Raw genomic sequence first — 23141 nt, forward strand, 5'->3', positions numbered from 1 at the left:
AGAGACAGGCAGCTTTGTATTTGATTCTTTGCTCTATGGGCAACCAGTGCAATTCTTTTTGAAGGGTAGTGCAGTGTGCAGATCTTTTTGCTTTATAAATCAGTTTGGCGGCAGAGTTTTGTAGCCGCTGTAGTGGTCTGAGGAGTGTTTGTGGACAACTGATGAGAAGAGAGTAGCAACAGTCTAATCTAGAGAGTGTGCATGAACTAACTTGTGTTTTGGTTGCATCAAGTGTGAGGTAGTAAAAGTAGTAGAAGTTGTATATTTGTTGTTTTTGTTATTGTTATGAGTTGCATGTTTTTCCCAGACCGTGAAAAGATCTTGAATTACTGCTGCTGCTGCTGCTGCTGCTACTGCTGCTGCTACTAGTACTACTACTACTACTACTGCTTCTGGTAGTGTAATTATTGTTACTACTACTTCATCCTTTACCTCTTTTCTTCTTCTTTTTCTTCTCCTTCATTTCCTCTTTCTCCTCTTCTCCCCCCTGCTCCATATCTTCTTCATCCTTTGTTCTGATTATTACCATTATTGTCATTATCATCATCATTATTATGAGTATTATCATTGCTCTTCTTCCTGCTACTTCTTCTTCATCTTCTTCTGATTATTATTATCATTATTATTGAATTTATTATTATTATGTTATTGATATTGTTGTTGTTGTTGCTCTCCTACCTCCTTCTTCTAATCAATATCAGCATGATTGTTATCATTGTGATTATCATAAGGAGAACTCCAGACCCAGAAGCACACACATGGGTTAGCAATCAGAGACTGGCCAAAAAAAAAACCCAGACAAGAGTGTTGAATGATTCTTTGTTGCTGTCCAGCATGCCGGAGGGCGTAATGGGCGGTAAGTAGGTATCATCCTTCATGATGTCTTGCTGCCTGTTGTTTGCAGACTGAGCCTGTCGGGCCAAAAGCTGAGGGCCTCCCTGGCCCCTGTGGAAGGCAAGATGGGCTTGGCTCCGTTGCCACGGGGCTTGACCCCCGGCCCCCAGTCCCGCTCCAACTACAGCTATGGCAGCGACGAATACAGCTTCTTGCATGAGGAGATTTTTGCCCAGGATGGCATCTACGAAGACATCATCGCTGTGGATTATAAAGACATGTGAGTCTTGTTTGTGTCTGGTGCTGTGTTGTTGTGGTGATGATGAGTAGCCTAGATGGGTGATCGTTTTCAGTGGGGAAGTTTGGTCGGTGTGTTCGGATGATTGGAAGGCATAGACTGGAGTTGTTTCCGCATTATTTGTGATTTTTTTTTTTTTTGGAAATTTTGTTATACATTGTTTTGGTATTAGGAGATGTGCTTTGATAAAGGGGCCCCCTGGACCCTTACCAAGAAAACTTTTCAGTGTTGCAAAAATCATTCATCCCCAACCCATCGATGGAAAGATATGTGAAGGTGTGGTTGGTTGGGTCCGTAGGTGGTTTTTGTTTTCATGTGGTCAATATAGTGTGTGTAAGTCTGTTTTTGTTTTTATGTCTGAGTGAGTGAGTTTATGTGTGTGTGAGAGAGAGTGTTTGCAATGCACAAGATTGAAATTATCTTGTGTTTGTGTGCTTGTGTGTGTGTGAATGAAAGGGTGTGTGTTTGTGTGTGTGTATGTTTACTTGGGTGGGTCTTGTGTGTGTGTGTGTGTGTGTGTGTTTCTTTTCATTTTCCTTTTTTTTTTCAGATTGGTCCACTTCGCTTCATGTTTTCATATGGATGAATGTGGCAGAATGGTTAAGATGATTATCTGCTAATACATTGTACGTGAAGATCTAGGTTTGAGTCCAGGACTAACCCGTTCTCCCAAGTTTGACTGGAAAATCAAACTGAGCATCTAGCCATTTGGATGAGATGCTAAACCAAGGTCCTCTGTGCAACTCACGCTTGGCACTCACAAAAAAAGAACCTATGGTAACAAAAGGGCTTGTCATCTGGCAAAAGTCTGCAGAGGAAACCCACTCTAATAGGTACACAAATATGAGTGCATGCTCTCAAGACCTGACTAGTATGTTGGGTTATGCTGCTGGTCAGGCATTTGTATAGCAGATGTGGTGTAATGCACATGGATTTGTCTGAACACAGTGAAGCCTCCCTATGAAACTGATACCCATTGCCTGTTTGTTTATGTGTGTGTATGTGTTTACTTGATTTGTGTGTGTGTGTGTGTGTGTGTGTGTGTGTGTGTTGCTTTTTTTCTGATCAGTCTGCTTTGTTTGCATGTTTGTGTGTTGGCATGTGTGTGAGTGTGTGTATGTGTGTACTTGTGTGTGTTTGTGTATTTCTTACATGTATATTTTTTTTTTGTTTGTCTTAAGTATCTTTCTCATTCTCTCTCTCTCTCTCTCTCTCTCTCTCTCTCTCTGTGTCTTTTTACCCTCTCAGTTCTGAAGAGAACCTGGAGCATCACAAGAAAAAGATCAGCCTGCATCGGAGGCATGTGGGGTACCCCCCGATCACTCCCAACGCCTGTGTCAAGGACAGCATCCTGAGTGGCGCCTTCGATGGCCTGTGGTCTGAGGTCAGTGTGTGGGGAGGGGTGTGTGTGTGTAGGGGGGGTTGCAGGGTGCTTTTTTTGTCTCTGTGTGTGTGTGCCCCTACAACATGGAGGCACTGTTGCAGAATGCTAAGGTGTTGTTGAACTTTTGATACAGTGTTCACCAGTGTTAAGGGTTCGAAGCCCCCTTTTTGGTATGGTGTTGTGTCCTTGGGAAAGGCACTTCACTCTGATTTTCCTCACTCCACCCAGGTGTGAATTAGTACTTTTCTTTTTTGTTTGATAGTTATAATAATAATAATAATAATGGATACTTTTATGGCACACTATCCAGAAATCTGCTCTAGGTGCTTTACAAAAACGCTTTTGTTAACATAAAACATATCTATGTTACATACACACACCAAAATGTGACTACACACAAACACACACACACACACACACACATACACACACACACACGCTGCATACATACATTTTAACATACATGTGTATCTAACAGCTACACTAACACATACGCACACATAGGCAGGCACAAACTTACATAAACACATGCACACGAACACACAATACACATTCATATACATGCATGTAGTTATGTACACATACATATGTATACACACATAGTCAAGCACACCTAACGCAAAGGAAGTGGACCTGCCACATTTGAACTTATTGCTGAGGGAAAAGGTGAGTTTTGAGACGAGATTTAAAAGATGCAAGGGAATCAGAATGACGGAGGTTATCGGGTTATACCTGTACATATACCTGTAGTTTTGATTGTGCACCTTTTCTCTTGAAGTGTTTCTTTTAATGTTGTATGCATTTCTTTCCTTTTCTTTTTGTCTCTGTATGTCACTGACCCTCTCTCAGTCTGCCTGTCTGTATCTGTGTGTCTTGGTCTCACTCTGACTCACTCTCTCTCTCTCTTTCCTTCTCTGAATCACTTCCCCCCTCATGCACACCCACCATCTCTCTATCTGTGTGTCCAGTATTTGTCCCCCAATTCTGTATTGCTTGAAAGCAAGCAAGACTAACAGAGGCAGTTATGCCAAAAAACAAAACAAAACAAAAAAAAACAAAACAAAACCCACTCTCTCTCTCACTTTCTTTCTGTCTCTCTTTGTCTGTCTGTCTCTCTCTCACTTTCTGTCTCTGACTCTTGCCTCTCTTTCTGCCTCTATCCCTGTGTGTGTGTGTGTCTCTCTGTCTCTCACTTTCTCTGTCTGTCTGTCTGTCTGTCTCTCTCTCTCTCTCTCTCTCACTTTCTCTCTCTGACTCTTGTCTCTCTTTCTCTCTGTCTCTCTGCCTGTGTGTGTGTCTTTCTGTCTCTCACTATCTCTTTCTCTCTGTTTGTCTCTCTCCCTCGTTCTGTCTTGCTCTCTCTCACTCTCTTGCTCCCCCCCCCTCTCTCTCTCCCTCTTTGCATATACATATGTATGTATAATACTGGATACTTAAAAAGCACACTATCCTGAAATCAGCTCCAGGTGCTTGACAATATATGTAGAAAGATGATATATATTTATGATAATAAATTTTTTAAGATATCTGTGCATGGTGCAGGTCATGTCATGGCTGCGGACCCTGCTGCGGCGGTGCAGTGTGGAGCTGGAGGCCGACAAGAAGAGCTCCCTGTGCCTGGACCATGTGCTGGCCCCGCAGCGCCCTGTGCGGGCATCCTCCTTCGTCCTCACACCCCGGGTATGTCCCTCAGCCACCCTGCTGGGTGGAAGGATGGATTGAACTTGTGGTTTTTTGCCTGATCTCTCTGTCAATGTCTCTTTCGGTTTCTCTGTCTCTATCTCTTTTAAGAGCGTGTGTTTACAACAGCAGTTTGAAACAGCATTGAGTGGACCAGTCGGGTTTATCGTTTGCCAAACTCTAGACCTATCGATCACAAGACCAGGGCAGTCACTACTAACCTTGGTCACATGTGATGATGCTCTGCTAATCGCATGTATGTTTACAACAGCTGTTTGAAACAGCATTGAGTGGACCAGTCAGCTTAATCGTTTGCCTGAAGAAGAGAGAACATTGCTAAATCAAGTTGCGTCTTTGTCAGACAGCATCTGTGCCCGGTGGATTTTGCTTTGGATTGCAAGGAAGGAACCAGGGTCAGAGTCGGAGTGTTCCTACCAGATTCAAAATGTTCCTACCAAATTTCCTGATTGTTCTTACTAACACTTGACAGGCATTGGCATCACTGAGGATAGAGGGATTGAATCAATTTGAGTGGAGGAATTTTGTTTAATGTCCTGTCACACATACTGGTGATTGTAGACAACTGCATGTTTTTGTTGTTGTTTTTTATATCTTGTGGCTATACACACATTTATATAGAGAGAGGTGTATGCATGTGTGTGCTTTTGTCCACATGCATATGCATGAACAAACGTGTGTATAGATAAACATACCTGTTCATGTGCAGTTAAACATACTGGGTACTTGTTCATAGTTTGAATATGTTTGCACATGCCTCCTTCCTGCTAATCAGTGTGCACACATTTGTTTGAACCTGTGTGCATATAAGTGTGTGTGTGTGTGTGTGTGTAAACACATGCTTGTGTGTTTGCATGTTCACTCATACACATCCACATGTAATTCTTCAGCCCACCCGCTACATACACTCACACAGACACAGGTTGACACAAACATGGGCTCGAGGACACAGGCAGACAGACAGACATGCACATATACACACACATGAGTGCGTGCGCACGAATGCACGCACGCGTGCGTGCGCACGCACACACACCACACACACACACAGAAACATGGACACAACAGAGACAGACACACACACACACAAATGCACGCTCTCACTTCATAAAGTTGTGCTCTGTTTTTATCTAGTGTACAAGTTTATCTTTTTTTAACCCTGTTTTCTATTTTCTGTTTTTTAGATAGTCTTACATAATTGATTAATGATAAACTTATGACAAGCTGCCTGACAATATTTGAGCAGTTTCCAGTGGTTTGCTTTCAGCTTTCTACATTAATTGTTTGTGCGTGTGTGTGTGTGTGTGATTGCAGCTTTGATGTTCAGGATGCTTTGATTAGGATAAGATGATTTGTTAAGCACTGTTATTTGCTTGATCTTTCTATTCACAAAATGATGGATGATGATGTTATTGATAATGATGACTCTGTTCACAGGATGCCCCGGATGGAATGCCGTCATTCCTGCATGTGTCCAAAATGGCCCTGCGTGACAGAAACTCCCACAGGTAAAGCATTTCACACTCACCATCATCCTTTTCGTTTTGTGGAGGCCTGTGGCCCATGACAGCATTTTTGAAGTAGTGATATGCTGTTGTTCTTTATTTAGCAATTAATAAAATTCTTTAATCTGTTAAGACATGGCTTGTCAGAAGTACAGCTAAATATTTCCAATTATGTGTTTCTATAAAATTCTTTAATCTGTTAAGACACAGCTTGTCAGAAGTACAGCTAAATATTTCCACCTATGTGTTTCTATAAAATTCTTTAATCTGGCAAGACACGGCTTGTCAGAAGAAGTACACCTATATATTTCCAACTCTGTGTTTCTGTGTGCAGCATGTCTTCTGTTGAAATGGGGGAATCTGCCATTCTAGGGGAGAGCAGCCATGCAGCTTTCATGCCAATGCAGCAAATAATGGCCACTCGCCCTTCCACCATGCACCACCCGCGGAGACGGCTCAGTCACAATCAGCATCTGGACCCACTGCGGGAGCCGTCAAAAATTCTCTCCACGGTGAGTGTGAATGTTTGCGCTCTGTGTGTGTGTGTGTGTATTGCCGGGACACTATAATGGGATTGTTTTGTGGTGGTGTGTTGTCAGGCTGTCAGGTCCACTTAACCCTTTTGGCGGTTCAGGCACTGATCGGCGACGTCTAAGTTGAACGCTTCAGGTGCTGATCAGTGACCTGTACGGTCAACGCCTCAGGTGCCGATTTGCAACCTGTACACTAGAGTTACCTACCTCATTCGGTCTTCTTTTCGTGAAACCACACAAGTTTGAAATGTTCACCATGTGTTTCCAGAACGTCTGTTCTATATTCGAGTAGCAAGTTGACGCATGTTGTCGAATATTTCCGAATGTATTCAGCAGATTTCTCCAGTCAAAGCATAGCCAGTACTTCACGAAACAAACAACACCACGGAGGCATTTTTAATGAATTTAGATGATAATTCGCCTGCTGGAGTGCTGATTGCTGACCGTGACAGTGGAGAAGAATTCACCAGACCAGTTGAATATGAGTGTGTGGTGGTCGTGTTTTCCCAAATGGAATTGCTGGTGATTGTTTGTTTGTTTGTGTGTGTTTATGTTTGAGTGTGCGTGTGTGTGTGTGTGTATTCTTCTCATCTGTGCACATAGGTGAGTGCACATTTTATTACAGTGTGTTATGTCTTTGTTTCCAGTTGTATTTCCTCGTCTATGTGTTCATTTTTCACTTGAAATGGTGTATTTCAAGTTTAAAACAACTAAGAATATGTGAAAACTACTCAAACATATATACTTTTTCATTTTCATCAACTTGTTTCAAAATTCAGTCAATGTGTTCGTACAAATAATCATGCTTATTATAATTTGCATTCTGTGCCCTGTAAAATGATCTGTGAATGAACAAGATTCAATAAGTAAAAGTGAAGTTAAAGTGGGTTGGTGGTGACACAGTTTTCCCTGTCCTGCACAACTGGTTTAGACAGAAGTGTACAGCTGCTCAGCTGGTTTGTACAGTGAGCTAGCTCTGCACCTCTGGTGATGAAAGGGTTAAGGCAATATGGCACAGACCTCATGCTGAAGTGTGTGTGTGTGTGCTATTTAGTGCATTTGTTTATGTACATAATTATTAGCTCTGTGTATGTGCATGCTATATATTTACTTCCATACTGGTTTGGACACATTCGAGTCCACCGTTGATGGCACAACACTTCATTATTCTTGATTTCCTGAGAGACTGTCATGATTTGACCAATATGTACTTGTAGAGGAATGATTTGAATATGAGAGAGAAACAAGTTTCAAACATGTGACCATCAAAATTTCAGAATCAGTGCGCTGTATAACAATAACCATTTGTGAGGAATAGATGCAAAATAGTCAGAGAAACAAAATAAAGCATGAAACAAGCAAACTTTACTTGAAGAGCACATTGATAAAACTTTTGATAACCTGGGTGTCAGTTTAACAGACTCCCAACTAAAAAAACTGAAAGAAAACAATAACAAAACAACTGCAGACATCAGATCTGTTATGAGCTAATCCATGGAAACATAAGGAAAACACACTCACTCACTCACACACACACACACACACACACACACACTCTCTCTCTCTCTCTCTCTCTCTCTCTCCCTCTCTCTCTCACACACACACAAACACACACACACACACACTCTCTCTCTCTCTCTCTCTCACTCACACACACAAACACACTCACACACAGATACGCATGCACACACGCACGCACGCACGCACACACACAATTTCTCTCAACACAACTAGCCTGATCAACAATGCCAGACTGGCATTTAGAAGTAGTGAGGGAAGGTGGACCCAAGTTCCTGTCCCCTCTGAGCCTCATGGAACTTGATACCCCATCCCCAGAAGAGGGATGATTCCAATTTTAGTGTCATTTTTAAGGACGTGTCAGAGCGTGCAGACTGATCCATATATGCTGTACCACATTTGCTTAAAAAAAAGAGAAGATCAGATGCCCAATCCTCACACAAACCACATGCGCTGGTCAGGTCTTGACAGCCTACCCTAGAGTGACCCTTTTTATTTGAAGTTTATTTAATGATTCATCGGTATCTTATTGTATATTAATTGATTTTCTTATTTTGTATGTATTTATTCATTTACGTTTCCAGATTTTTCTTTTCTTTTGAATTTCTTGTGTGAATTTCATTTAGTTATTCACTGATCGAGCCTGAATACTTTTATTGCCCTCACTACAGATGCCCATGCAGATGCAAACTGGGACTCCATAGGCATTTGTGAGTCTAGACCAGACAAGTCTGAGAGAAGAATAGACATCATCAATGGACTACCATGAAAAAGAAGTTTAATTCTTTTTCTTAGGATGCTTGTATTTCTTCATTTAGTTTTCCTGTTGCTGTTTCTTTATATATGATTATGTAATTTGCTTTTTATTTGTTCATCGTTATTTTTCTTTCTTTGTTTTTTTTCTTTATAAAAAAAAGAAAGAAAAAAAAGAAGTTTATATGTATGGGCAGGAGGAGGGTCGTACCCCTCAGCCCAGCCCCCAGAATGCATTGCGGGTCAAGCAGATAGTTCCGTCCAGCTCTCATCGCTTGTCGTCCCCTCCCACTTCCATGCCGGGTCGGCTTCCACCACTGGAGTCATCCTCTGGCCTGGTGAGTTAACTGCTCCTGATGCTGTGCGTGGGCATGTGTAGTGTAGTGTTTGTAGGCATGTCTGTTTTGCTTTTTGTTTTTTTTTGGGGAGGGGGGTGGGGGGGGGTTGTTTTTTGCTTGCTTGCATATGTGTGTGTGTGAGTGTGTGTGAGTGCATACCAGTGAGGAGTTTACGGACTTGGCAGGCTTCCTTGCCATTTTGATGCAGAACTCAGAAAATATACTGAAATCGAGCAGCCTTTCTTTCAAATTGGCATGTGTTGACACAGCCTGATATACTGTAGAAGTTAGTTTCCTTTGTTTGCTGTGTATGCATTTGTAAGAACGTGGAAACCATTTTGATGAAACAAATTTTGATGCCCTAGCAATGCTTGTGCACAGGAAGGAATGAGTTAAAATAGTGGAAGGAGATGATTGGGCCCAGCCTTTCTATGCCAAGCCCTAAACACAGTGAATATGATGAATTCACTGCCACCATGGCCATAGAAAACTATGTGAGCTTTACTGCTGTTGCAGCCATCGCATCGCAAGTTTGGTCACCGGGCGAGCAGCGCCATCGACAACAAGGAGGGCAGGAAGCAGGGGGGCAGGGAGAGAAACAGCAGCAGCACTGAAGTCAGCCGTCCCAGCACCACCCAGGCCTTCAGGGTCAGTCAGTTCTCTATTCTTTGTTTTTCAGTTTAATATATGATGCTTTTTTTTTAAATTATTAATCCTTTCCCTGCTTTATATAAGATCTGTTCTACACAACTGAAAAAGAAAAAAAGGCAAAAAAGACAAAACCGAAAGAATGCAGTTTAGACCCTCTACCCTCCTCCATACCCCTCCACACAAAGAGATGTAAAAACTCTTACAGAATGCATGGCACGTTCAAGAACATACTTTTGGGTGTTTTTTTTCAAAGCACAAATAGTAGCAAGTTTCAGTTTCAAGGAAGTATCAGAGTGTACGATCTGATCCTGTGTGTGCAGCATGTATTTTAGTGCAGGTAAAATAACCTGCTGCAACAAGAGAGTTGTCCCTAACAAAATTATATATAGAGAAATCCACTATAATGATGAGACATACCCTCGCAGACTTTAGAAAAAGAAGATAAGAAGAAGAAAAAAGGGGTGGCTTAGGGGTGTGTAGCGTGTATTTAATGCAGGTAACAGAACCTGCTGCAACAAGAGAGTTGTCCCAAACGAAATTGTGTATAGAAAAACCAACTATGATAGTGTAAGACACACCCTCGCAGACTTTAAACAAGGGGAAAAAAGGGACAAAAAGGGGGTAGCTCAGCAGATTATGGTAACGCTCTCTACAGGGAGAGCAGCCTGAATCCTATGCAGAAAAACCTGCTGCAGCATAAGCATGATATGATATATTAAAATGCTATACAGTACCATAAGTAATGATTTATCAGCAAGCCCGGCTTAGGCCTGGAAAGTTATTGTGATGCGTGTTAGTGTACACACCATCAGTACTGAATGTTACAGTAATAATGATGACCTGTTTTTTCTTTATTTAAGTAGCACCCCAGCTCCACTAAAGCCTTCAGGATAAATGACTCATGGATATAAACATTTTGTAGACACTGGAAATATTGTCATACCATCTCTGCACCACTAACAGTTTCAGAATAAAGTATGTATGGTTATTATAGTGAAGTGTTGGTACTAAACATATATGGTCTCCCCACCACTAAGAGGTTTGGGATAAATGGTATGTGGGTAAATGTATTGGAGGTACTTGATGTTTTGTCACAGTGTCCCTGATGTGCAAAGGCCTTAAGGAAAATGCTAGGTATTAGTGTACTGTAGATACTGGATATAGAGTACCAGCACAGTTGAAGCCTCTAGAATATGTGATACTATGGGAACTGTACAAACCATCAAACAGAATAATAAAAAAAAACAAAAAAACAATATATATATATATATATATATATATATAAAAGGAAACAAGACCCATTCCAACCAGCAAGGAGGAAGGTAAGGGAGATTTTCTGGTGGGAGATATAGATATACTGCACATGTCTGTATGAGTGCATGTGCACACATTAATGCAGGCATGCATATATTTGTACATGTGCATGTTCTTGCATGCATGTATTGACTTTCTCCACTGATTATGTCCTCTCTCTATTATTCAGTCTCTGTCAGTCTGTCAGTCTATATGGTGTCTATATTTCTCTCTCCTCAGACAACCAGAGTTAATGATGTGTGTACACCCTTGAAAAATGATTATGCAACCGTTGTGATTTTTTGTTTGTTTCCAGTCTGACACACCCTTTGGAGCACACAATCCCTTGGTTCAGAGCATTCCTGCAAGACAGGTCTATGTCATGGGAGGTATGCCCAAGTTTTCAATGATGATAACAAGGATGGTGCGATGAGAATGTCAATGATTATGTTGTTGATGATGATAATGATATGACTGACAATCTACAAGCTGCTTTACTGTATAATCCAGATAAATCAGCGAAAAAACATTGAAAGGAAAATCCACATTCCTTTGCTTGATGTATATGTGATTCTTCTTTTTCTGCTTTCATTGGATGCAACTCCCATGTTCACTTGTACCAGTGGGCTTTTACCTGTATGGCTGTTTTTACCCTTCTGTAGAGCCAGAGATTTATGCAGAAGAACAAGAGCGTAGGAAATAAAGCAAATAATTCATGCACTTATTGGTTTTGGCTTCATAAACTTAATTTCGTACTTGCACGCACAACAACAAAAGAAATTAGACTAAGAGAATTGCAGTGCATGTACCCTTCCAATATATTACTGCATAAGATGAAAGTAACAGACAGTAACAAATGCTCACTATGTCCAGATGAAGTGGACTTCATCAAACATTTCTTTTACCTTTATAGCCCAGTGCGAAGATTCTGGACAGAAATAGACCACTACTTAACTGGTTTGTTGGGGAAGCAAACCAACCTGACAATAGAAAACATTCTGTTTGGAGTTAAATAATGCAACCTATCTCAGAAAGCTTATTGTAAAATCAACAAAGTAATTTTGATTGCCATAATGTGCATCAGTATAGCAAACAAAACAAATTCATCTTTTCCTTTGTTTCTTATCTTTGAGCACCAGCTGCTATATTGACCACAGTTTTCATCGACTGAACAAATTCAACTCTGATAATACGTCAAGATACTGAATGCTTTGATGGGAAAATAGAGTAAGGGGAAGTTATGGAACTCGTTTATCCATGTCTCAGATAAACTAAATCTTTTTATTAAATCAAGTCGATCACACACACACACAGATAATGCACGCTCGCGCATACACTCTTATACAGATGCACATATTGACACACATAGGATACACACACACACACACGCACATACAAATATAGTCAATACCTGAAAGAGGGAGAGAATGAATGAGTCATTACACAGGATGTAACACAAACAAGTGCAAGAAAAAACCCAGACACACATAACCTTATGCCGATTAAAAAATACAGAATTTGTCCATCAGTAGAATATCCCACAGATAAAGAACTGTGCATGAATGATGTGAATGTGTGTGGCTGGGAGAGTTCTTTTTCTTTCTTTCTTTGTTTTTTGGGTTTTTTTTTTATTATTAGGTTTTTGTTGTTGTTGCTTTTTGTTGTTTTTTGGTTGTTTTTTTTCTTCTTTTTTTTCGGCCATCGAAGAAAGACACATGAAGAGCACTAAAAAATAAATAAATAAATAAAAATAAAAAAAGAGTGAGACAGTGTGCTCCATGATCTTACATGCAACTGAGGCCACCCAAAAAAAAAAAAGAAAAGAAAAGAAAAAAGTTGAACACTTTAGCCTCTTGCCTGTTTTGCCTGTCATGAGTGTGTTGTGTATGTGTTGAGTTTCAGTTTCTCAAGGAAGCATCACTGCATTCAGACAAATCCTTATATACAACATCAACAGCATAAGTCAAAGCAATAGTTCGGCCTTGAGTGCATGCATATATATAATTGATGTATTTATGTACCTGTCACAGTGGATTTCTTCTAAAGAATTTTGCCAAAGGACAACTCTTATGTTGCCCAGAGTTCATGTTTTCAGTGCACCAAGTGCATGCTTTACGCTGACCTCGGTTTATCTAGTCCAAATGACCAGTCACTCAGTTTGAATTTCTAGTCAAACTTTATGGAGAAAATTAAAACCGGGATTGGAACCCAGACCCTCACGCACAGTGTATTGGCAGATTATATGTGTATTAACCATTCTGTCACCTTCCTCCCGGCGGCAGGGAACAGCGGAGGTCTGAATGTTCTGGGCAACGGACTCTACCCCTCAGCTGACCCTGTATCCAGCTCCCTGGAGGACCATGAGGGGCCCTCTGTTGACCGCCACAACCAGTGGAGTGAGTCCCTAGCTGTGTACACGTAGCATGCTTTGTCTATCCCCACTGTTCCTCCCAAATAGTTGTGTATATTTGGTATACGTCCTGAGCCATACTCCACTTGTATTTGTCCCTGCCCCAGACCACACCATACTTGACTGACTGATTGATATGGATATTTGTATAGTGTCTATCCTCGATGGGATACCAAGCTCTAAGTGCTTTACAAACACAGGGTCATTTGCACAATAGGCTGCCTACCTGGGTAGAGCCAACTGACAGCTACCACTGGGTGCTCATCATTCATTTCCTGTGTCATTCAATCAGATTTCAGGCACGCACACATACACACTAAGACAGACATGTAACATTTTACATGTATGACCGTTTTTGTTTATCTGCCCCGCCATGTAGGCAGCCATACTCCGTGTTTAGGGGTGTGCATGCTGGGTATGTTCTTGTTTCCATAACCCACCAAACGCTGACATGGATTGCAAGATCTTTAATATGTGTATTTGATCTTCTGTGTGTGTGTATACACAGGGGGTTCAGGCACTAGCAGGTCAGCACATAAGTTGACCTGGGAGATCGGAAAAATCTCTACCCTTTACCCACCAGGTGCCATCACCGAGATTCGAACCCGGGACCCTCAAATTGAAAGTCCAACGCTTTAACCATTTGACTGTTGTGCCTCCTTGTCCCTCCCAAATAGTTGTGTATATTCCCTGTCCTGGACCACACCACACTTGTATATTCCCTGTCCCTCCCAATCAGTAATGAATATTCTACGTCCCAGACCACACCACACTTGTATTCCCCTGGTCCATTTGCAGTACCCCATGATGGTCTTGAATAGTATTGTATACTTCCTGTGCCCTAATTAACTTGTAGTATCCCCCCATGTCCATCCCAAAAAGTAGTGTATATTCCCTGTTCCACACTCCACTTGTATTCCCCCTGTCCCGCCCAAATAGCTGTATTTATTCCCTGTGCCCCAATCAGCTTGCACTCCCCCTGCCCCTCCCAATTAGTGGAGTCCTTTTTTTGCTTACTTTACTCCATGTGCATCCTGTGTACCCCCTCTAAAAGTAATATTTATATTTATATCTTGTGCCTGTGGTAAAGTGCTCAACCAGCGAAGTGAATCCTTTAGTGCACACAACACTCCACACCTATCCCCATGTCCCCTCACATGATAGTGTATATGTCATGTGCCTTTGAGAGAAGCACACAACCAGTGGAAAGAGTCCTGTTGTGTTCACAACACACCTTGTGTATCCCCCTCTGACTATCCCAAATAGTGGTGCATATATCCTGTGCCTTTGAGTAAAGAACACATTCCACATGGCTTGCACTGGTTATACATGGAGTGATGGCCTAGAGGTAATGTGTCCGCATAGGAAGCAAGAGAATCTGAGTGCGCTGGTTCGTATCACGGCTCAGCCACCAATATGTTCTCCCCCTCCACCAGACTTGGAGTGGTGGTCTGGACGCTAGTCATTCACATGAGACGATAAACTGAGGTCCCGTGTGCAGCATGCACTTAGCGCATGTAAAAGAACCCACAGCAACAAAAGGGTTGTTCCTGGCAAAATTCTGTAGAAAAATCCACTTTGATATGAAACACTAATAAAACTGCACACAGGAAAATTTTTTTTAAAAAATGGGTCGTGCTGTAGTGCAGTGACGCTCTCTCCCTGGGGAGAGCAGCCCAAATTTCACACAGAGAAATCTGTTGTGGTAAAAAGAAATACAAATACAAATATGTATCCATCCCCCTGTTCCCCATTTACCACCAATACGCTCCCTCCAAAAACAATAACAACAGGTAATATATATAACCTGTTCCAGTGAGTGAAGTACACAGCCAGTGGAGTGAATCTCTTTGTACACTCACTCCACATGGCTTGAACTGATCATATACATGAATTGTTTATCGTTTCCCTACCATGTTTCCCCCCAAAAGTAATGTACATATCCTGTACCAGTGTATCATGTGTGTTTGTGTGTTGGTGGCAATCGTTGATAATATTGTGTTTTGTTTTTAATTGTGAACACCAAGGTTTTGTGCATACTTGGAAAAGCACATGGAGCAATACACATTTACGCTTCTTTTTTTTTCAGACAGTTTGCTTCATGTTGACAGGTCGTGACCACATGTATCCTATTTCCAGGTCTCTCCCCTAGCCCTCGTACAATGGCTCAGTTTTGGTAGAGGGAGCTTGTGCTAAGTATGTTGTGAAGCGTGTCCGTTGCACCCCAAATGAGTGTTACCCACCACACCAGAGTGGACTAATACTGATGTGATCTGTAACAACACACTTGTGAACTGGTGTCCTTCATCACCACCCAAACTGGATACTTAAAACTGATTGACACTGGGTGATTAATGGCTTCAGCCCTTGCTTACATAACATATGGTGACATGTGATGATAATTGTAAAGTTTTTGAGTGGTGTTGATATGTGTGAACAAGTGTTTGTGTGGGTTTGTGTAGTTTTGTACATGCATGTTATGCACCGTCAATCTTGTGTGTGTGTGTGTATGTGTGTGTGCATGTTTGTTCATGCATGCTTTTTGTTGTGTACAGTTATTCTTGTGTGTGTGTGTGTGTGTGTGTGCATGTTTGTTGTTTGTTCTCAATTTGTTTGAGACAATGAAAGGTGTGTGGATATCATAAGATAAAAAGGAAACAAAATTCAAATGGCCATGAGTGTGCATTTCTTTGTTCCCCCACTCTTCTCCCCCACTGACACCTCCTCCCTTCCTGCTCCTCATGTATCTGTTATTTCTTTCTTCTGTCTTTCCTGCTTCCCACCCTCCTTTCTCTCTGTGATTCTCTCTCTCTCTCTCTCTCTCTCTCTCTCTCTCTCTCTCTCTCTCTTTCTCACTCTCTTTCTTTTTCTCACGCTCTCTCTCTCTCACTTCCCTGTCTCTCTTTCTGCCCCCCTCCTTTCATCCCCCTTACTCTCCCACAAGTGTACTGTCTTTCTGTCCTTAATCTTTCCTCTGTCCCTCCCTCCCTCTTTCACACCCTTGTGTTCCCTGATACCGTGCCTTCTACACTTGCATCATTGCTGCTGTTGCTGGATGCATTGATTTCCCACAGTGTGAGCTGTTTCATGACCAGAGTTATTTGTTTGTTTATTGACTGCTCATGAAAAGAGCAGCAGTTTGAATTCAGTGTGATGAAAAATTGCATTTGGAATTTCCCGCAGTCGAATGATGACGCTTAATATTTCTCGGTGTGTATGTGTGGAATCACTTTGTTTGCTTATTCACGAAAACTCATAAGAATGCAAAAGCATACACAGGAAATGTGTTAATCGCAGAAAGCAGAGCATCACATATTTTGTATGAATGGTTGAACATTGTCTTTAGGTGGAAACGGATCAGAGCCCAGCTTCTGTTTTGTTGGTTCATTATCAGATGTACAGAGGTTTTGCAAGGTGCGGAAGCTGTTGGAAGAAGAGGTGGAAGCTGTGTATTGTAGATGTTTCAGTCATCTGTACTTTGCATCTGCTATCAATATGCATAATTATTTGTAAGTGTGTGTGTCTGCGTGTGCGTGTACATGTGTGCATATGTGTTTGTGCATGCGTATGTGTGTGTGTGTGTGTGTTTATATGTTTGTGTGCGTGAGTCAATGTAACAACCCTGTTTGGTTAACTGTATATCACATGTTTGTGTATGTGTGTCTGTGTCTGTGTGGTGGTGATGGTGGTAGTCATTTATGATATTTTCTCTTGAAATAGTTTGTCAACACCAAGGATTTGACTTAAATTCTCTCTTTTTTTCTTTTGACATTGTGTCATTTGAATTTATAGATGTATTGTGACTTTAATTTTAATTATTGTTTCAGATCTTGCATAATGGCAAGTGTTGCTTTTTTTGTAAGTATATTGTGCACGTGCATATATCAGTGTCACAGATTTGAAGACCTTTCCACCATTGGCTCTGTCTTTCTGATTTCAGTCCCAAGCGCCCCTAGCTTCAGCTTCTTCAAGCCGAGACGTACCCTGCGCAACTGACCTTCAACCTTTTCTACCTCCCGCGCGTGTTTGTGTGTGTGTGTGTTGGTTCTTTTTTTTTCTGTTTTAACCCGTGTGTTTGTGGTTTGTGGGTGCCAGCTTCTGTCTGTCAAGTGTAAGGACAGATCGATGGAAGCAGGAATTTTGCTCAAAATGCTGACCTGAGCGTATCTCTGTCACAGACATTTTAAAACTATGCAAATGAGACAGTGGTGTTTCCTGGGGTTTTTTATTCCCAATCTCACATGAACTCTTGATTGTGAATATTCATGGAGATGGATCAGTTATATTTGAATTCTGATACAAGTGGACGGTTGTGATTTGTGTTGGGGGGGAAAAAACAAGAAGATCAGTCTGTTACAGGATGGTGGCACAGCACTTGTCTCATGGTTGCAATTATTACTGAAAAAAACAGTTTGAGGTATGCGGAGCCCTTTGGCTAACACCCGGTGTACAGATCAGCTGCATTCCCTGCTGTGATATAGATAATGTTTGTGCTGAAAATCATGAATACTACTGAATCTGCTGAAAAACCATTGTGCTCCTGTTGTTTTTTGTTCTTGTTTTTTTTGTTTGTTTGTTGTTGTTTTTTACTTCAGTGAACAGTCTGTCTGCTCATTCTCTGTGTCTCTGAGAAGCTGTTCTGAATTTCACATGGAGAAATCTGTTGTGATTAAAAAAAAAAAAAAAAAAATATATATATATATATATATAACACAATTCACTACACTACACTATACTACACTACACTACAATACATACAATACAATACAATACAATACAATACAATGCCAACAGTTCTTGACACTGGTGATCTTTGATTGATAATTTGCTCACATTGTTTCCTTAGAAATTCCGGGTGTTTGCTCAGATTCTCCACCGTCAATGGATTGCCAGAAACATGATGGACATGTTTGTGGAATAATTGTTATGTCTGTGAAAATGGGCCAGTGTGTGTGTGTGTATGTATATATGTGTGTGTGTGTCATCAGTGTGTGTGTGTGTCAGTGCCACTGAGTGTGTGTGGGTGTGTGTGTCATCAGTGTGTGTGTGTGTCAGTGCCACTGAGTGTGTGTGTGTGTGTATGTATGTGTGTGTGTGTGTAAGAGAGAGATGGAGGGAATAAGTGGTAAACAACACTTGAAGTGATTGTCTGACAATGTTTTGTCAAACGAAATCATGATCAACAATATCTTGGTGTGAATTAGCTGTGGTGCTGCACAAACTGCAGTTGTTGTTTTTGTTTGGGGGAGGAGGTGTCTTTTTTGTTATTATTATTTGTGTGTGTGTGCTTATCTGGAGGATGTGAAAGAGGCACTACATTGGCATATATCTCCCCCATGGGGTGCCAGCGGTCTGTCAGTGTGAATAGCATCCCCGCATTCTGGAAATTCTGTTTCCTCTTTTATAAAAAAATAAAAAAATAAAAAAAAATAATAAAAAATAAAAAACCAACACCAAACTGTATGAATATATAAAAATTTAAACTCAGGTATAAAAGTATGTATTTTGGGGATTGACTCCAAGGGATGCCCAGCTTTTGCCCAAAAAGTACTGACAGAAAATGGCTTGGTTTCAAAGATGGCACCAAAAATACTGACAAAGTTAAGCACAGAAATGAATATATGAATAATTGATTTCCTGAGTTATAAAGTACTTGGTTATAGTATTTCATCCTTTGGGTGTTATAACTGGTTTGAATTACTGGAGCAGACTTTCCACATAAGAAATCACTGCAGTCTATTTTCTTTTCTTATGTTCAGTACTTCAGGAAACATAAAAAGTCCTGTCCTTTCATTGATCTAAAATTGGTTTCTTAGAGAGATTTTGTGAAGACAGAGAATCGTGTGTTTGTGTGACAGAGAAAGGGAGAGAGATGTGTATGTGTGTTAGACATATTTGATGGGAAAATTGTCTCCAAAATAGATCATTGGAAATACTAGAACCACCCATTATTACACCTCTTGCTTCATTGCCTTATGTTTGTCCTTCTCACAGTCCTTTTCTTTTTCCCATTTATGAAGAAAATCAAATGTAAGATAATGTTACAGAATCAGCACATATTTTGCACATTTCTTCACGACAGTTTCTCTCTGGTGCATCAGCAGTGCTTCTGCGGTAGCATTTTCAGTTTGGAGAAGGAGAAGAAAATGAAATGGCACATGCTTATTGTCATTAAAGCTCTTGAATCCCAAAAGCCCTTATTGTTTGTATTTGGAGGGTGGGGGAATATGTGTCTGTGGGTAAACATGTTTGTGCAGCAGTTGTACTTAACTCTGACATTACTTCACATGCTGTGATATTAGACGCATCGGTGTGCTTGTATGTACTTGTGTTATGATTCAGAATTATCTTATGAAGTGTATTTGATTTTACTGTGATGTTTTTGTTGTTGCTTTTTTTTTTTATCTGGAAAAGTTTTGTTTTATTTATCTTTTTATTTTATGATATTCTGTTCATGCTGAGAAGGAAACTAAATGTGCATGCAAAGGACAGACTTCCTACAGCTTTTGTAAAAGTTATGAGTTTAAGAATGTGACCTCAGACTGTATATTTTGAAACCCTTTTTGTTTTGTGACAAAAGCAAACAATAGAGAATTAACAACAAAACTGATCGTATTTTACACATGCACACATAATATTAGGATAAAGAAAATCAAGCAAAACTTATTAATTGTGAACAGTAGCTTACTTCAAATGTACAGACAACCAAACTGAGTTTATGGGCTACATCTGCATCAGAAGATACTCCTGCACAGGCTGACACAATGGATTTGAGTTAGTAGAAAAGAAAGAAAAACTGGCAAAACTAGTGTGTTGAACAACAAACAAGTTCTTTTACTCTTGATGAGATAAGGGCACATAACTGAGTTGGAGCCGCCACATATGTGTATTACATTTTAAAGTTATAATGATGAATATGGCAGCCAATTTCTTTGACGTTTTTGATGGTTCCATTTTTTTTAATATCACATTTGTCAAAGCTCTTATCCCTTTGCAAGGTATTTTGTGAAGATTTGGTGAAAGTTTCCAAAAATGTTGGTATGTTAGAAGCCTTACTTCTGTTGTGAAATGTGATCTGTTCACAGCAATTACTACTGACTTCTAAAAACTGTAACTATTCTTTCTTTTATAATCAGCATCAAGTTATTTTAGATTATTCAGATAATTTCACCAAAGACAAATGATATACACATTCTGTGGTGTGTTTATCTTGTTGTCAAATATATGGGGGAGTTTTTTTGTTTTTGTTTTTTTATTGCCAACATTGGAATCTGATAACATGCGAGGTAAATTTCATTTCAAGAATGATTGTCTTATATGTTTCATATCTCCCTGTCTTTAAAAATATATATATATTTATATATATATATATATATACATATATGCAGAGCCCACTGGCAAAAGACACCACCGTACCCTCCCTGTAGGGTGTGCTCGGCAGCTGGAGGGTGGTGTCTTTTGCCGGTAGGCTCGGCAGTCCTGAAATACTGGCTGGTACACCCATGGGGATACTTCATTTGAGGCTGTCGCGAGTTGCATCCTGTGGTCTCTTTTGCCTCTGTTCGGGAGCAGTTATGTCCCTTGAATTCTTAATGGAGTGTCCTGTGCATGCTTGCACCCATCGTGAAAACAGCACAGGCCTCCAAGGGTGGTGCAGGATTGTTCCAAGGGCGGGTGGAGACAGTGCTTCTCTGGGTCCTCCCCAGCACCTATGGGTGTTTTTCTTTCTTTTTCTATATATATATATATGTATCATCTCACTCTGTCTCTCAAGATATATATATATATATTTTCCCCCTTTTTTTGATATATCAATCCGTCTCTTGCTTTGTCACCTTCGCTCTCTCTCTCTCTCTCTCTCTCTCTCTCTCTCTCTCTTTGTTTTGTCACAGTTCATGAAAGGAGTGAAATAAAAATGAATGTTTGAACAGAACATTGTGTCTTTGTTGCTGTGTTATCATTGTCAAGTTTTCTTTCATTGATAGTTGACCTGTGTATTTTTGTTTGTGTTGAAGCACTGTCACAGTGTCCCATGGCAGAGTGGGTCAGGCACTGGGCGTGTCAGTGTTCACCAGTGATCAGAGTTCTAGGTGTGTTGGTTTTGTGTCCAAGGGAAAGGCATTTTACAATGATTTTCTTCACTCCACCGAGACACAGTGGATATAATTTCACTGCCCACATGACCAAGGCTGTGGGACCTTTGTCATAGGCACAAAAGTATCCAACACATATGTATGGGTGTGACCATTACCTCAACTATGTAATATTCCTTAAACGTTGCCACTGTTTGGAGTGTGAAGTGAGGCAAAATGTGGAATTATCTCAGGGAATGGTAATGATGAGATTAAGAATCTTATGGTCCAAAACTTGCATTTTGGATTTATTGTTGTTGTTGTTGTTTTGGATTTCTGATTTGAATTACTAGCATTTTATTTATATATAATATTCTTGTGTTGTTATTTTGTTTTGTTTTTTTAATCTGGTCTGGGTTGAACTTTACAGGTCTGTTTTGCTGTTGTTGTTGTTTTTATCCTTTAACGGAAATGATAAGTGTCTGTAATATTATTGTTTTAATATTATTATTACTGAATCATATTTTTGAAATGCTCTGTTATATGTAGTCTGTTTGTATGTTTCGTGAATAGTTTAGCAGCATGAGTGTGTGTGTGTGTGTGTACATGCGTTTGCATGCGCATGGTGTGGTTTCATTCACATTTGTTTGTGACTTTGTGTTTGCATGCGTGCATGTGTTGGAGGTTGTAGGGGCGTGTGTTTGTATGTGTCTGTGTGAATTTTTTGTTGTGTGTGTTTGTGTGTGTGTGTGAACATCTTGGCTTTGTGTATAGCATGGATTTTGTCCCCAGTAGCTTTGGTCTTGTACATGCTTTTTCTTTATATTTTTTATAAGTTAGAAGGAAACTTAAAAAAAAGAAATCATTAATTGTTCTGCTACTGTACAAATAAAAGCTTTACTGTGGATTCTTTTTATGGATTAAAATTCTTGATATGTATTGCCACGTTTATGTTTAACCTGTTTTGGACATATACTTTGTTGTGTTTGGGGTTTTTATGACCTTGTTTTCCACTTCATCTGTCTGTCTTGTTTTTTGCGTGTGTGAAATCTCTGTATGGATTTCTGCCTTTTTTGATGCGCGCATGTGTGTGTGTGTGAATGAGAGAGAGAGAGAACTTTTTCCCTTTGTTTTGCATTTTTAACCCTGTCATATACTTTGATTTGGGGGCTGTTGATGCTGGATATATACCTGTTTCCCAAATGTTACCGAATTCACAGCTGCCGTACTGGCGAAGTGGTTAGCGTTGCGGACTGACGGCTGGGAGGACGCGGGTTCGAATCCCAGCGGAGGTGGGTTTTTCGGCCCGTGGTCGGCTTCAGCTCAGAGTTGAGTGTGCTGTGGGCTTTAATGGGGAGACTGGGACCACACAGTCGAGCACCATCCACTTCAAGGTCTTTGGGTGTGTTGCTCTAATTACCTGACCAGCACTGCAAGTGTCTGTTTCTCTCGGGCCTTGTTGACGCCAGGATATCATTATGACAGGAAGCGTAGAGTACAGCCTTGTAACGTAGTCCCAAACCTAGATAGACCTCCATAGCACCATCATCATCATCATCATCATCATCGGCATCCTCCTCCCTCTTCATCATCTGTTATCTTTTTTTTTTCTTTTACCAAACTCTGACATGATCTGCGTGTGTATACACACAAAAGGGAATAAGAACATAAATATATGTTGACTTTGGAAATTGGAAAAAAAAATCTCCACCCTTAACCCACCTGGCACCGATAACAAGGATCAAACTCAGGACTTTTGGGTTGAAACTCCCAACGTTCTTAACCACTCAGCTATTGTCCCTTCAAAACCACCCACGAAAACTCTCCAGTCTGTACACAAAACAGAATTTAAGA

The 23141-nt window shown here is 40.5% G+C and overlaps 1 protein-coding gene across 5 annotated transcripts in view; it reads left to right on the forward strand.

Annotated features, from left to right (window-relative positions):
• The window catches only part of LOC143292944 (protein FAM149B1-like), a 64990-nt gene extending 42764 nt beyond the window's left edge, over positions 1-22226 (forward strand). For all 5 annotated transcript variants that reach the window (XM_076603660.1, XM_076603658.1, XM_076603655.1 and 2 more), the window contains 10 exons: positions 905-1114; positions 2381-2516; positions 4059-4196; positions 5652-5722; positions 6054-6231; positions 8721-8861; positions 9378-9509; positions 11122-11194; positions 13088-13201; positions 17156-22226. In XM_076603660.1, coding sequence (XP_076459775.1) covers positions 905-1114; positions 2381-2516; positions 4059-4196; positions 5652-5722; positions 6054-6231; positions 8721-8861; positions 9378-9509; positions 11122-11194; positions 13088-13201; positions 17156-17211 — 1249 coding nt within the window. In that variant the 3' untranslated portion in view covers positions 17212-22226. The remainder of the gene's footprint in view (positions 1-904; positions 1115-2380; positions 2517-4058; positions 4197-5651; positions 5723-6053; positions 6232-8720; positions 8862-9377; positions 9510-11121; positions 11195-13087; positions 13202-17155) is intronic.
• The last annotated feature ends 915 nt before the right edge of the window (positions 22227-23141 follow it).

The sequence above is a fragment of the Babylonia areolata genome, chromosome 18 (assembly GCF_041734735.1).
Source record: "Babylonia areolata isolate BAREFJ2019XMU chromosome 18, ASM4173473v1, whole genome shotgun sequence".
NCBI classification, from domain to species: Eukaryota; Metazoa; Mollusca; class Gastropoda; order Neogastropoda; family Buccinidae; genus Babylonia; species Babylonia areolata.